Source organism: Sycon ciliatum, chromosome 2 (genome assembly GCF_964019385.1).
Source record: "Sycon ciliatum chromosome 2, ocSycCili1.1, whole genome shotgun sequence".
In the NCBI taxonomy this organism is placed as follows: domain Eukaryota; kingdom Metazoa; phylum Porifera; class Calcarea; order Leucosolenida; family Sycettidae; genus Sycon; species Sycon ciliatum.
The window spans coordinates 27,685,209-27,701,291 of NC_088644.1; the positions used below are offsets into that span (position 1 = coordinate 27,685,209).

A 16,083-nucleotide genomic window follows, 5' to 3' on the forward strand; every position below is an offset into this window, starting at 1 on the left:
TAGGGGTCAAAGCATGCATACGCGAAATGTGTACAATAATGCACGACGTGGGAAAAGTGGGAAATAGTAAGTTCATGACTGCGCAGTCATGACACTCCCGAGGAACAAAAGAAACAAACTATTTTACTGTGGCATTGAATAAGACAATGGAATAGATACTGTCTACATACATACATACGTAGAAACAAAGGTGAAAGCTACAGACACCAGCTCAGCCTGCATTTGTGCATTGAGCCTTTCCTTTGCCTTCTGGGCGGCCATGCGCTGAGGCCTGCTGCTAGCAACATCAGTGCTGCCGTTGTCGATGACATCAGTGTTCTCCTTCTCCTCCGTTGCGTTCACTTCTAGCGGGTAGAGGTGGTTGATCGGTCAGTTCAGGATGGAGTTGGTCGTCTGTACTGTCGCCGAACGACTCTTGCCGTCCTGCGCGCTGTCATGCAGTTCTCTGATTTTTCCCATCTTCCACATTCCACGTGGTAGCTGGTCGTTCTTGATCATGACCATGTCGCCAATCTTGGGACCAGTGGTTCGGCTCCTCCTGAGACGATGGTTGATTGGCTGTCGGCTGCGAAGTGCAAGGATATAGTCATCTCTCCACAACTTCCAGAACGTGTCCAGTGCAGCTTGCTGCTTCTTCTGCAGTGACGTAATAGTAGCGACTGGATCTCGTTGGGGCATGTAGTCATCTGACTGGATATCGTCAGGAAGTCCCAGTGAGCGAGTTGGGGCAATGAAGTGGTTTGGCGTGATGATTCCATCTGTCGACTCTGACGGTACATACGTCAATGGGCGTGTGTTTAGCATTGCCTCAACTTCCGTTGTGATTGTGTTGAACTGCTCGTAGGTGAATCGACTGCGGCCAATGGCTTTGTGGAAAGCTCGCTTCACCAGACCAACTAGTCGCTCATAGAAACCGCCTTGCCACGGTGCAAACTCAGTGGTGAAAACCCAGGTTACCTTGTGTTCTGCAAGGTAGCAGGCCAGCTCAGGGCAGGTTAAGATCTTTTTCCACTTCTGATCGAGGTACGTCTGTGCCAACTTGAACTGTGGCGCATTGTCTGAGATGATCTTGTCAGGTCGTCCTCGCCTGGCAATGAATCGTTTCAAACAGTTGACGAACTGGGCCGTTGTTAATCCCATCACTACTTCCAAATGAACCGCACGGGTTGCCATACAGGTGAAGAGGCACACCCATACCTTCTGTGTTGTACTGCTGATGTTGACGCTGAATGGGCCGAGATAGTCGAGGCCGATGTACTGAAATGGATGAGACTGCTGTACTCGTTCTGCTGGTAGCTGTGGCATCTGGGGTAGACGGAACGGTTGCCCTTCGTGTTTCTGACAAATGACACATTTACTCAGAACGGCTTTCACAGCTGCTCGCCCTTGTGGAAGCCAGTACTTCTGTCGAATCTGGGCAAGTGTGTGAGACACTCCGGCATGAATGAGACGCGCATGAACTTCCCGGATGATCAGAGTACTTAGCTTACTGTGTCGGGATATCAGCATAGGGCGAGTCGCATCTTCAGGTAGCTGAGCATTGTCTAGCCTTCCATGGCATCTTAGCAGTCCTTCAGCATCCAGGCGAAGTCCGAGCTGGTCTTGAAGGGGGTGACGAGTACCGCTGCCTATAGCTTTGAACGCATCCGTGAAGTTCTGTCGTTGGTGTTGTCTGATGATGATCTTCTCTGCGATGCTGAGATCACTGGCTGCTACGTACTTGGTGCGCGAAGCATCATCAAAGACCGTTGCTGCGAGGGGAATCTTTGGCCGTAGCTTCTCTCGTGTGCTGCTACTGACCTTGCTCCAGATCTTTTTGCCAATGAAACGGAGGCAGATTGCTGTAGTCCTCAAGAGCGATCTGAGGGATGAAACACGTTGTTCTGCTGCCTGAAGCGAATACGTTTCTGTGCTGTCGTTGATGACGGCAGCTGTGTTCCCAATTGTAATGAGAGGGGAGCGTCTCTCTTTGTCTGCTTCTGCAATGTCTTCTTGCGTGACGATCAGTTTTCCTGTTGGCCAGTCCTCTTTGTCTCCTGCTAGCCATGCAGGACCCTGCCACCAGAGAGAAGACTCCTTCAGCTCCTCTGGCTGAAGACCGCGTGTTGCTATGTCTGCAGGGTTGTCCTGGGACTGAACGTGACGAAACTGTAGCTGCTGATTGGATTTCACTTCCTTCACACGATTGGCAACAAATGTTGAGAGATGATGGGGCGTTGTGAGCCAGTGGAGAACACACTTGGCATCAGTCCAGAGGTATGTTGGGATGTTGTTCTGAAGTTGAAGCTGGGATTGGATGAACTTGACCATCCTGAATCCCATGACCACGCCGAGCAGTTCCATACGAGGAATGGTGACTGATTGCTTCTTGGACGGTTTGTTGGCTGACGGGGTCAGTCGGGATCTGGAGAAGATGAGATTCACCGTGTACTTGTTGGAATCCGGAATCTGCACTTGGAGGTAAGCTGCTGCTGCATATGCATCCTTGGATGCATCTGTGAAGATATGTAGACTCATCGGTTGACTTGCACTCGCAGGACCAATGAACCTTGGAATGGTGACGGTCGTCGTCTGCCGGAGTGCTGATTGGATGTTGTCCCACTCCAGGAGCATTGGTGCGGACAATGGGGCATCCCACTCCAGACCTTCCTCCCATAGCCGACGAAGGTACCGCTTCCCTTGCAGTGTAGATGGTGTCATCAATCCGAGTGGGTCAAACACGCTTGCCACTTTGTTCAGAACGCTGCGCTTTGTGACTGGACCGACTGATTTCTCATTGATGCTGTTGGACACGGCGATGTTATCTGCTTTGCTATCCCACTTGAGCCCAAGGACTTTGGTAGATGCTGATGGCAATCGGTCGATTTCCTGAATCTTGTCCAACACTTTGTCGGAGTTGGAGGTCCAGTCCCGTAGGTTCATGGATGCATCTGAGAACAGCTGCTTGGCTTCCTTGTAGAGATGAATACCTTCTTCTGGGGAGTAGACCGTGGTTATTAGGTTGTCCACATACAGATCACGTGCAATAGCACCAGACACATCGGTCTGGGCCTGTGTGAGGTGCAGCTGAATGGTAGCAGCGAGCAGAAATGGGCTCGAGACTACACCGAACGGCATTCGACAGAAACGGTACGCTGTGACATTGCCGTTAACCTTCTCAGGTGTGGTACAGTCCTTGTACCAGATGAATCGGGTGACGTCCCTGTCACTTGGCTGAATAGAAATTTGAAGAAATGCTTTCTCTACGTCAGCGCTAATCACAATTGGCTTGAGACGGAAACGCATTAGCAGGCCGCAGAGGTCAGGGAGTAGCACTGGGCCACGGTAGAGGCAGTCGTTCAGGCTTGGAGATGTTGCACTCGCTTTGGCTGATGCATCATACACTATCCTGACCTTTGTTGACTTCGCTGGTGTCACAACGGGGTGGTGTGGCAAATAGTGTTGTTTACCACTGGTTCCGGAAAGTTGAACTTCTTCAATGATTCCCTTAGCTAGCTGCTGTCGGATCACCTTGTCATAACTCTCGAGCAGCTGTCCGTCTGTAGCGAGTCGTTTGGCCAGTGATTTCATTCGGCCAAGGGCTAAGCCGTAGTTGCTAGGAAGTTGATCTTTGGTGTCATCAGGCTTCCATGGCCATTGGATGGAATACCTGCCATCGGAATATTCCGTTGTCTTGCGAAATTGCGCCAGTGCGATTTCGTCATCATTCGCGTAGGGTGAATCCTTGATTCCGATATTCTCCAGTTGCCAGAATTGAGACAGTACACTGTCCTCTGTGTTACGGTTGGAGACGCTTGCAGCTCCTGAGAAAATCGAACCGCTGCTGGTAACCACCAGGGAGGTCGTGTCATCATTGCTGCATTCATCCGGTAGTGAACTGCAGCCGGTGAGCAGGTATCCAAATTCGGAGGAGACTAGCTTGAGTCCTGATGGCAGTGTGATAACATTATTGCCCACCAGTTGCCAAAAGTAGTCAGCACCAATTAGAAAGTCGATGTTGACAGTTTCCATTGCGTGAGGCACAGAATCTGCTAGCGCTGTTGGAGACAGCTGTTCAAGAAACGCCAAGTCGGTCTGTTGCACGGCTTGTTTCACAATTGGGTTGGTTATGGTAGGCAGAGTATTCACCATTATCTGTGCCATGTTACCGTCTCGGAGGTTGACAGCGAGTTGGAACGATTGCGAATTGAAGCTCTTGGACTTAGTTGCTGCCATGGTGTTCAGGTAGAGCCTCTCTTCATTCTGGACTGGTAGCTGGAGTCGTTTAGCTAGAGCTGCAGTGATGAACGATCGTTGGCTGCCACTGTCCAGTAGTGCGTTGACCGTGACCTTCTTCCCACAATGGTCAGTCACGTTACACTTAGCGGTTTGCAGCATGGCTGACTGAATAACTGCTTTCAGTGTTGAGACGCTCGTGGTGGCTAGTTCCGTGGTTTCATCTGGAATTGCCGTCGGCTCTTGGCTTGGCATCTCTGCCGGTGACACAGCTGCGATTGCTGCTGTCTGTGGACTGCCATTGGCCAGTGAATTTGTTTGCTGGTGTTTCGGAACTTCGACTGCTGGATTATATTGTTGACCCTTCTTGGGACAAATAGCACGACTGTGGCCTGTTCCGCTACAGTGGTAGCAATTTCTACTACGGTGTGCACAATTCCTTGCGATATGGCCTTCTTTGAGGCACACAAAGCACCTACGTAGGGACAACAGTTGATCCTTCCTGGAATCCAGTGTTGAGTAGTTGGTACACTCATCACTGAAATGGCTTGACCGACAGAAGACGCAGGACGGTTCTCTTCTGGGGCTTGCCTGGCTGGATACAAATCCCATTGTTGGTGGACGATGGTGCTGTTGCTGGTGTCCATGTATCTTAGACTGAGGTGTCTGGCTGATGTTGTCGGTGAACTGACGAACTGTGTTCTGCATTGCTACATACTTCGCTAGCATCTCCCGTACTGTTTTGACCGTCCATGGCACAGTATGGTCGGATCTCTGCTCCTCCAGTTTGCTGATGAGCTGGAACGGGAACTTCGAGAAGAGTTGCTGAATGAGGACGCGCTGAGTATCCAGGTTCTCTCCCTGAGCTTCCAATTGACGAAGGAGTTTCTCCATTTGGTCAATGGTAGCCTTCACTTCAGTAAACCTGTTGTTACATTGTGGCAGCTGTGCCAGTTTACGATACAGTGTTGCCACTATCAGCTCAGGCTGTCCAAATTTGTCCTTCAGCATCGTAACTGCGATAGGATAGTTAGCTGCTGTTATTGGAATGCCTTCGATGGCTGCTGCGGCGACACCCGTCAGGACGCTTTTGAGGTACGTGAATTTTGATACGTCCGGCAACGATTGACGAAGACCAACAGAGGACTCAAATGTCTGCCAGAATTCTGGCCAGTCCATGATGTCTCCATTGAACTGAGACAGTTTCAGCTGAGGAAGTTTCACCACTGGACTGGAGCGTGCAGCTTGCATGGCTGCTACTGCTGCCTGTGCCGCCACCTCAATGGTGGACAGCGTTGTTGGTGTACTGTGTATGCTGACACTTGACGATGCTCGTCGGATGCCATCTACATTGATCATAGCTGGAGACTCGTTCTGGTCTCTAGGATCTTCTTCCAGCTGCACTGCTGTTTGTTGATGCGCCTCCTCATCAACTACTGGTATGTCCTCAGTGGCACTGGCACTACTGGTGGTGGCATCCACTGAAGTCACTGAGGCTTTCTGGTGCTGTTGCTGAGCAGCCAGAATGGCGGATTGGGACTGACGCTTCACTTTCTCCTCTTCAAATACGACTTGGTCGACAGCTATCTGGGCATCTTCAAAAATGCGCCAAGACACATTAAATTCACGCTCCCACTCCTCTTCTTCGTCGTGTACACTACATCTTTCTAAGTCGTCCAGAACATTGAAAATCTCATCCTGGGTGAGTAGTATTTCTCGTTTCAACTGTACAGCATCGTCCATCTGGGGCTGAAGCCTCTTTGGATCGATCCACACTTCCACATAGCTTTCTGTTGTTTTTTCCAAAATGTACGCAGTACATGCCCTGATGCGCTCGTACCTTCGCATGCACCGGCGTCGACGCTTCTGCGCGTCCTTGATGGCCTGCAGGCCTTTCTTCTGGGAGTCATCTTCCTGACATGTTGTGGCTGTAGCACAACCTTCAGTGGCTTCACTAGTACGATTAGAGTCTTCACTTGACATCATATCCTATCCTGGTCACAGCACCATGTCACGAACGGACATAAACGAGGGAAAATAAGGGGGTCTAAAATACTATTACTACTGCACTCCAGGGCAGTTCAACGGTGGCTGTGATCACAGTCCCTCGTCTCCGTCGTGAGAACATCAAAAACTCATCATATCAAGTGCTATTATCGAAAACACTGTAACGAGAAGAAGGTCTAACCAGACACAACTTCCATACCAAAAAAACCAGAAAACTAGACCAAGAAGAAAAACTGTTCTCCGCTCTAAAAACACGGTAAACGATTATGACGTAAGGCGTCCAAAAGGAGCGAGAGTTTGAACTCCCGTTTGAACTTACAACAGATATGGCTGTAACTAAGTCACGTAAGAGATAGTAGGGGTCAAAGCATGCATACGCGAAATGTGTACAATAATGCACGACGTGGGAAAAGTGGGAAATAGTAAGTTCATGACTGCGCAGTCATGACACTGCGTCTTTTGCAGGCATGCTTGGTAAAATATTATTTATTCCTTGTTAATAATAACGACCTACTTCTTGCGTAGGGATGAATAATTATCCTATCCACGATGGGAATCAACCGTATTGCGTGACTGATCCTTTCAATGTCCAAGAGTCAGAAAAGGCCTCTTTTACGGGCAAACAGAATACAATAGACCGATCCCCTTATTATACTGGGTTCGAGCACGGGGGCAACCTCACTCGCGATCGAGCTAGTTTTTGAACGTGACAGCATCTTTGACAGTGTGTTTCAGGTTTGTTTTGGAATGTCTTCTGCTTAGTTCAAGTAGTTTGCGATGGCTTCGAGCGGTGCTAAACCTCCTGCTGGTATGAGCAGAGTCTCCGAGAGAGACATGGACTGTGATGCCGCTGCAGGATTTTTTCAGGCGCGGGAGGGAACGATCTCGGGCCACAAACAGGAGTTACTCCAGAGGTGAGTTTTGTTGTTGTTGAAATATTCGAATCGCGAATCGTGTTGTGAGATTTATTTTGTGCCTAGGCTACAGCAGACCATATTTCTTTCTCCTTGCGATCGGTGCTGAAGATAATACTAACCTTTTTCTGGTCTGTCTTTTCCTCTCCAGAGCTATCTTCTATGAAGGTAACCGTGGTGCTGCCAAGTCACCAAGTCGCGATCAGCAGCCCTGAAGTGGAAAAATCGATTTTCCAACGATCTGGTTGGAAATCAGCCACTAAAGTACTTCTGATTTGCCTGTAGTGACAACAGCAGCCATCCTTGGACACCTTGCAAAGACAGGAAAAGCCACTGGTGGAAGCGACTGCTATGAGGTGACGATAGCAGTGCAGTGGTGATCGCTGTTTTGTCAAGTCGAAGGGCTAGCCAACCCAGAGGAAGCATAAAAAAACCCGATGAGCAGTGTGTGGTATTTGTTGAGCGTGAAGAGCTAGAGGAGGACAGTGCAAACACATGGACGGAGTGGATGATGGTGTTTGAAGAACAGTGTGCTGTGTGCTGGCTGGTGGTGATGGTGGTCTTTGTCAGCATGTATTCGTGCTGCTTCTTGTGCTGGAACACTTCTCGCCCAGGAAGGCAGATTGCGAGCTCCCTGGCCCTCAGTTGGCAATGGGGCATTTGTTCCAGGAACATTACCTCAGAGCCAATGATGAGTCGTACCTTTGAAAAGTTGAAGCTTGCTGTTAATCGCAAGCATAGCGCAGTGGATTGCCGCTTCGAAGAGCCAAAGCTTGCCGCTGTCTGCAGCAAAGTGTGCGTGCGGCTCTTTCGAACCTATGAATATACCCCCCTGCATGTTCAGAGTGAACTATTTTCTAGTATATTTAACATCCTCAACCCGCCACCACAATGCGCTCTTGGCCGAACTAATGCACGAAGCATAAACACACCAGCACAGCAAGGACACTTCCGTTGACAGATATTGTTTACGCCTCTAGACTGCTGTTTCTTTCCTTCGAGCTCTTTGTTAGAGGAGGATAGTAGCAGGATACTAATGATGATAATATAAGATGATAGACGGTTTATGGTCCGATATTGATGATTGAAGATCTAAGAAAGCAATGACAGTGATTGCGAAATGGATAATATTATCATGATTATATGCCAGTCTGGTAATGCGTTGTACTAGTGGACAGTATTGAAATCATCACTGCATTCGATGCAAATATTGGTATACCTTTGGTTTCAGTATTGGAAAAAAAAGAGTAAGAGAACCTGGTTGATTTGGTTGCATCTGCGACTGGCTACCGGGTGTTGTGATCAGCAATGTTACCATGGGAGAAAATAAGAGCGCAAGGATCTGTTGGGTCTTGTTGTGCCGGTGCGAGAACCCTAAGTGCATTACAAAATATAACTGTTTCATCCACAATGCAGAATGTCTTGCGGTACATGGCATTGATGACTGAACATCTCGCCAGCTCGCCCAAATGGGGATCGTGCCCAAACGGAGGAACAAGACATCTTTCCAGCTCAGCTAGCTATATAGTATATTATACCGTGAAACGGATGATTAACTTGTGCCACGCATGACAGCTTCTGTTCCATTCGGCCCAGGCTTAGACACATCAATGCCAATAGCAGCTGATCCTCCATTACATGCTCATTGGCGATTTACGGCCACCTCCAACTGTATCCGCCGTCCCTCAGCTTCCGTCTTCGCAGATCTGGCTCGGCGCAGTACATTTTCTCGGCTAGGCTCAAAGAAGTCCCACAGAGCGGTCCAAACACCTGAAGGCAAACCAGTCAGAAACTGGAGCGGCTCAGAGTCTTTCTTTATGTTATTGTACGTAAGCTGTTTTTCGGCTTTCTTCACCCCATCGTCCAACTGCTCCACGAGACTCTGTACACGAGCTCTACTTGCTGCCAACTCCTGATGCAGATGCTGCACTTCCATTACAGGACCAAACTGCACTAAGCCAGGTTCCTTTCCAACTCAAAATGCCGTTGCCTCTCAGCAAAATACTGGTTTGCGAGCATGGGGAGCTCGTGATGCAGACGCTGCACTTCCATGACCGAACTGCACTAGGCTCAGCAAATACTGTTTTGCGAGCATGGGGAGCAGAGCGTCCAGACTCCACTCTCTTGCGAAAAGCAAACCTGGTACCGTAGGACAGCTGTTTGGTTTCCTGGACTCATCCTGCCCTTGTAGAGCTGGGCAAAACGATTTCGACTTCGGGATCGAAATGATCGCTGCAACTCAAATATTCAGAGTGATCCTAAAACTACGTCCTTCCTCACGGGGAATAGCCTGGATCCGCTTGCTCCAGGCCGCTGTGGCTCCACACGAGGAAAGGAGTGAAATGACTTGTTTGCTTCGTCCTCCTGTTCTGACAGTGAGGAACGCAGCAATGATCCTGAGAAGGCATCCTGAAGTCGTAAAAAGGAAGACGTCTAAACAAAAACAAAACAGCTCAAATCAAAAGTCCTTGTGGCATTTTTTGTAAACAGGCTTGCACTGCGTGTAGATTTCGCGTGCTCTGCACTTCGCATGCGAGAAGTCACGCACAGCCGAGGTGAGGTTGGTCGCGTGTGTGCAGCAGGATCCCACGCGACTGCGGAGTTGCCCCCTTGCTCGAACCCAGACAATAATAAGGGGATCGGTCTATTGACAGTGGCATGGCGAATGATTAGAATGCAACACCAAAAAAATGGAAACAATTGTATGTGTAAACGGTACCATTTGGTAGAGGAAAGATCCAAGAGTCGCTAATCGATTAATCCCCTTTTAACGTCAAAATCAATGAAAGAACGCAAAAAACGAGAGAAAAAAAAAGAAAAGAAAAAACCAGGAAAATACAAGGGCACTGTCCTGCCCACCATCATCTCCAAAACCTCACAGCCGGCCCTCCGAGATTGCCAACTCTCGCAATGCATTTACAGGACGGTGAAAGGATGATCGGGCACCGCGGATGCACATGATCGCCGACCGCAAAAATCAAAAGCTAGTCGACACCGGACATAATGTCATTGTCTCGGCATACAACTTCGTGTCCCCATTTGAAATGAGGCCACACAGGCGCTTGACAAGTCTGGAGCACCCTGGCGCACAACAACCGGCCGTGGTGAAAACTAGTGGAGTAAATGTCCCACGGTCCACATTGGTGATTCGCTCAGCATACTCCAGCTTCTCTATGTTCTAATCTTTCAAGTGACTTTTCCTTTTCTACCTTTTCATACAGCGGTACAAGACCAACCCTCTCCTGGCATACATGTATGATTATTCCGGCATGGTCGGCACCCCATGCTCGGGTTGACTGTTACTGCTGCTGTTGTTGCCGCTGGTGCTGTTTCTGTTGTTGCTGCTCGTACTCCTGCTGTCATTACTGCTGCTACTGTTATTCCTGCTTCTGTTGCTTCTGGTTTTGCTGCTCTGATCTCCGTTTGGATGAGTGTCAGCATGATGCGTTTGGCTCGGGTGCGTAGTAACTCGTGTGTGGTGTCATGTGTTTCACTGTACGTGCTCCAGATTTTGGAGACAAGTGGCTTGAAGAACACTAGTCCTGGCAGAATGAATGCACTCCACGTCTTGAAGAAGGAGGGGCTACTGTTAGCAACAGCTGTGACTGACAACTGTATAGCAAGGAATGCCACGGTAACTATCAAGCTGAGCGCAAGGGCTTGGACAAGGAAATCCTCGTATCTCCTCGTGATCTTATCCTTCCAGTACTCTGTCTGTTCCTGTATGAATTCCGACTTGCTAGCACGCGGCGGGGTGGCGGGGGTTTCAGCAGTCGATCGACAAAGCAGCAAAAACGCGTAGTCATAGCTTGGTCGACAATGCAAATACATGTTAATGAAGTCTGCAGTAGACTCTCGGATACCATTGTTTGCACTGGATGATTGGTCGTCTATTGCTGTTACAGATTCCATCACCAGAGTGTCCTGCAGCGATAGGAGGGCCTTGTCAAAAGCTAGCTGGCATGCTGCTACATCTGGAGAGAGTGTCTCGTCCAAATCACGAATGTGGAAGATATCAATAAGGATGACTTTAACTGCTGCCAGAGCTCCAAGGAGGAGAAACGGATAATAAAGACCACATCCTACGATTGTAAATGTGACAATGAGCATAATGTTGAGGAATGCGATCAATGACACAATGATCAAAAACACGAGAAGTAATACGCCCCATATCTTGGCTTTCCAAGATAGTTGTTCGTCTTCGGAATGTCGGCGCATGAACACGAATGCTGCAATAAGCCACGAAGTTAGTCCCAAGCTGGAGAAGAACATCAAAGTAAAGGCGCTTCTAGCACCTTGGTGACTAAATACCATGAGCAAGGGGATTATGGTATCGTATCGTTGGCTTTGTCCATTTATTATAAATGGTAGAAATAGCACCAGAAGAGAAAAAACTCCGTAGATAAAGGACCTCACCTTTACACTGTGCAGCCATTTGGCTGTTAAAAACATCAGTTTGTTACGGTTACTCTCACACAGCTTGACTATTGACAGCATTGGCGGGAAGCCAGAATAAAACTGGTTTGGCGGAGGTGTATAGTGACCGGAAACACGGGCAAAAATGCCCGTGATACTAGTAAGCATCCTGTTTCTTTCAGAATTTCCTTGTAACCCGGACGAGCTTCTTTCAAATTGAAACCTGCTTCTTTCTCCAAGTATTTCTTGGAGGTATGGACCGTCAACGCGTTTCCCAAAGAATATGACCAAGATAAAGGTCCAGAGTCCTGTAATTCCTAGGACATTGTATAGTGCCTGAGAGTGCACTTCCAGTTCAGCCCATTTGCTGCACACTGCGAAATCAACTGGGAATGCACCGCGGCCATTGTGAAAGGACAACTCCTCGGGTGTATAGCGATTTTCACATTTTCTATATTTGTACACGTACCCGTATACGAGCGTAGTGAACGTTAAGTCCGGTCGCTGATTCCTTGGCGTGCGCACGTAGATGTTTCCGCTTAGCCATCCTTCTTGCTCTTGCCAGTCTTGGGTGACCCGGCTCCTGCACTTCGTCAGAGTTGTGTTGACGACGTGAGTGAGGAATGACAGCCGCTGGTCAGTACTGCTTACGGCCCAGCATCTCTGACTCTGCCAGTCTGAACCAATGGTGAGCTTCAGTGTCTGGTGATCGTCAGCTTTCCAAGCGTCTTTGGCGTGGAGTGTACCAAATGAGTAATAGCGTGTCGGCACGGGTATTGGCAGAAAGGATTCAGCATACTGGGAGTTACGACCGTACACGAAGGCCAGTGACAGCGCTGAGCCATTTTGCTCCAGCGTGTAGGCCGGCTTGAACCCGTCGCCCGGGCAATAGCCAGGGGCATACGTCCGATTATTTACATGAAGCGTGGTGTAAATACGAACCAGCTCCCAATCCGTATCTACGAGTTTGCTGCCGAGCGAACTCTCCGCATCAATCTGCGTCCCTGCTGTGTAGATTCCGTGATACTCGACAGGGTTGGTGCCATTACACACATCTGGTATGAGAGTCGCACAGTGTCCCAGCGGTGTGAAGACAGCCATCAGGGCGGTAGCCATTGCCAACCACACAGTCACAGTCAAGCAACCCCGACATGACGATTGGCGTCTAGCTGGAATGAAGCAGGGCTCACGAAAGCCCATCACAGAGTCACTTGATCAATTCTTGAATGAAACCTTCTGGCCGTTAATTACCTCCTCCGAGGCTGGCTCGCCGAGTCTCACACCTAACGACTTCTCGTAGACAGACCAAGACAGACCAATGGCTACCGGTGTCGCACCGCTCCGATATCATTGAACTAAAAGGCATTTACATGTAGATCTGACTGAGTTTAGCACCAGGATCAGGACGTCTGAGGCTGAGGCTGAGGACGGTCTTCTCTGGGACGACTACAGATTAGTAGTAGTACTAGAGTAGTAGTACTACTACTAGTACAGTCAGGGCTCACCACGACCGTACAAAGCGCGTAAAGCGTCAATAACGGTCATTTGGATTTGACCAATCAGCGCACGGCAAAACGGGCCGTTTCTTGCGATCGAGAGGCCGCGCCGTCGAAGTCTGACAGCACAGCTTCTCGACAACGCGTAGTTACCTTGGTTACTTGGCCAAGTGGTGACAAACAAAAGCGAAGGACTAAAGCCGCGGCTTTCAGTCACGTGATCTGCGGGGGCAAAAGTACCTTGACACGCATGCATGCTTTTTGAATGCCAGGCATGGCACAGCTCAGCGCGGGGTCTTCGGCGTCGATTTTAGGTAGGGAGAGTGAGTTTATCGCCATTTTTATTGGCGCACCGTTCAAGAGTAGGTTTCAAGCTTTCGTTTGGTGCCTCACACGGCGAATTCGTGCCGATATTACGCATCTCGATAGATTCTTGTAGATTTCAAAGTCGCTTTTGAGGTGTTTGCCTTGGTTCCACGCTCAAGCGGCAGTCAGAATCAGATTCTACGGCATCGATTTAGTCTAGGTAGGTTCCTTCAGACGGCATGAAGGGTCGCGCTCGGTCGCGGAAATTGTTTTGAAGTTGAACGCCATGACACAGTATGGAGGTGGAGAAGAAAGACGATTGACTTCCGTCTTCCTCTGTGTTCATGGTGTTGTCCCAGGCAGTTGAGGAATGGCTTAGTAGTAGTTGAACTCTCGTTGAGGGCGAGAAGCAAAAATGATACCAAGTAAGTCAGCATAATTTGATTTTGCTAGTTGCAGTCGTGGATGGAAAGGATTTCGAGACGATGTGAAAATTGCCAGGAACAAAATCGGGCGTATCAGAGAGTGGAGAAAATAATTGCTGAAGAACAAGGCAAGTGACGACCTCAGTGAATTACTAAGTCATCCTTTTGAACTGCCTCTCAATCAAATTGTAAAGCAGATAACCACACACTGAACGAAAATCGTATATTGTGTCTGATTCTTGTCTAAGGGGCCGTCCGTAAATATCGATGTTTTTTTAGAGACGATATTGGTGCGTCTGGGGGGGAGGGGGTTTGAGCCATGTGCGTCTTTTCGAGCATCAGAAAAATATCGATGTAAACTATCTGAAGTTTCGCCGATCCCTGCACGCGGACGTCTAAATGGCTATACAAGAAATGTGAAACCAGCTTCCGTTCGCGGAGCTAAAACTCGCGACACAAGAACAAAATCAAAAATTGGAAGCTGTGCGCCCATGGCGAATTTCAAGAGCAAAAGAATGAGCTATTGATTGTGGAAATCGGCCGAACGATGCCTGCAGGAGACCTTTTTCAAGACGTAGAGGCAGTGCGAACAAACACGGACGAACTCCACAAGAGTTTCCAGTGTTCACTGTCTGAACAAGGATTCGAAAAAATTCAAGCCCGAGCGTAGCCGCTTTGGCTACACCAGTACACGATGAGTTGCACTTTGAACGCTTTTTGTACGATGAGTTTTACTGCACGGGTAGCGCTAGCGCGCCAGCGCCCTCATCTTTTCATGTAAAATGTGAATTTTGACTGGCCGTGCCTGAAGTTTGTTCTTTGTCGAGAGAGAAGTTGAGGAAGTTGTGAACCGCATGGCCATGGCAAAGTGACAGGTTAGCTGTGAAAATGTCGTCTTCACCACCGCCCAAGAAACGGAAAACGAAACAGTTGACGTTGTTGGGGGTTGTGTAGTCGATACAGGAATTCACAAAAAGTCGAATCCCTCTTCATACGAAGAGTTCATTGATGCGTTCGTGGAGCGTTATGGTGATGGCGCAGTCCGTGCAAAAATATTGATTCCATGATCTAGATGTACATGTGCGTCTTCTGGGGGGAGGGGGGGGGGTCAAGGGAGAGAAGCACCAATATCGTCTCTAAAAAAACATCGATATTTACGGACGGCCCCTAAGAAAGAAACATTGAACTGCAAGGAAAATTGTGGGCTGCAGGGATTGCAAATTGCATGAATTGTATAAGTTTTGGAAAATTATATCAGTGTTATCAAATTTCCACACCTGAGCAGTCGTACGTGCTGAGGTGTGGACATTTGCAACAGTTCATGTCCATGCTGGACCAGCCGTTGATGTCAGTGCTGAAGCAACAGTTGATGTTGATGCCGGCGCAGCAAATGATGGCGCTTTGGAGCCTGCACCCGGCATAGCAGGTCTTGACCCTGTGTGTGGCACCAGACTTGATCTTCCGTGTGTCATACAGGTGCGTGGTTGTTCCAGGCTGGTTTTTTACTGAACTTATCTCTTATAAATACTCACCGCTGGCTGGCTTCTGTGTACAATACTCAATAGTCTCTAGTATGGTCGTTGTGCGGCTAATGTGCGTCTCTGACTCGTTGCAGCCGAAAACGGGCACTGTGTGACATCAGAGCTTGCTGTCTGCTCCTCTAGTTTCCCACATGCATACTATATAACTTAGATGTTGTGTTTGCCGTATTTCTGTCATATTCCACCTATTACCATGTTGAATTATGCGTGAAATATACTGTTGCTAGGGCCATTGCTAAGGACACCATTGTTGCGGTCATTTGGAATTTTGAAAAAAAACTTTTATCTTCCGTTCCGTCACAGCCAGGGCCATCCTTGATCCAAGTTTGGCCACGATCGGATGAAGTTTATTTGTTGCTATGGTGTTGCTAGGGAGTATGGGAATTCCATTTTGTGCCATCCTGCAGATCCAATTTGTATGTGTGTTCATCAAGGTTGGTGCGCTATGTTTGAATGCTCATAACTTTGGAAATACTGCTTGGATTCCGTTCAAATTTTCTGTGGACAGTCCTTACACATAGATGCTTCAGAAAAACTTGTTAGTTGGAGCAAAGCGCTGCTCAGAAAAAACCGCCTGAAATTGGTTACTTGGCCAAGTGGTGACAAACAAAAGCGAAGGACTAAAGGGACCGTCACTTAATTTTTGCCGACTACCCGCCAAAAAAATCTTTTCGTTTCAAGTGTCAGACACGTCCGCGAGCGCGTAGATCTACGACTCGCGCGCGCCTAGCCACGGGTACGTGTTTCGCAGCGGCCACTCGTC

The 16,083-nt window shown here is 48.6% G+C and overlaps 1 protein-coding gene across 1 annotated transcript; it reads right to left on the bottom strand.

Moving 5' to 3' along the window:
• Nucleotides 1-369: 369 nt before the first annotated feature.
• Nucleotides 370-6,198, bottom strand: LOC135810477 (uncharacterized). The gene has a single exon (XM_065323967.1). The coding sequence runs from the start codon at nucleotides 6,196-6,198 to the stop codon at nucleotides 370-372; it is 5,829 nt and encodes a 1,942-aa protein (XP_065180039.1).
• Between the last annotated feature and the right edge of the window lie 9,885 nt (nucleotides 6,199-16,083).

Coding starts and splice junctions, on each gene's coding strand:
- LOC135810477 (XM_065323967.1), bottom strand. CDS start 6,198: ATGTCAAGTGAAGACTCTAATCGTACTAGTGAAGCCACTGAAGGTTGT.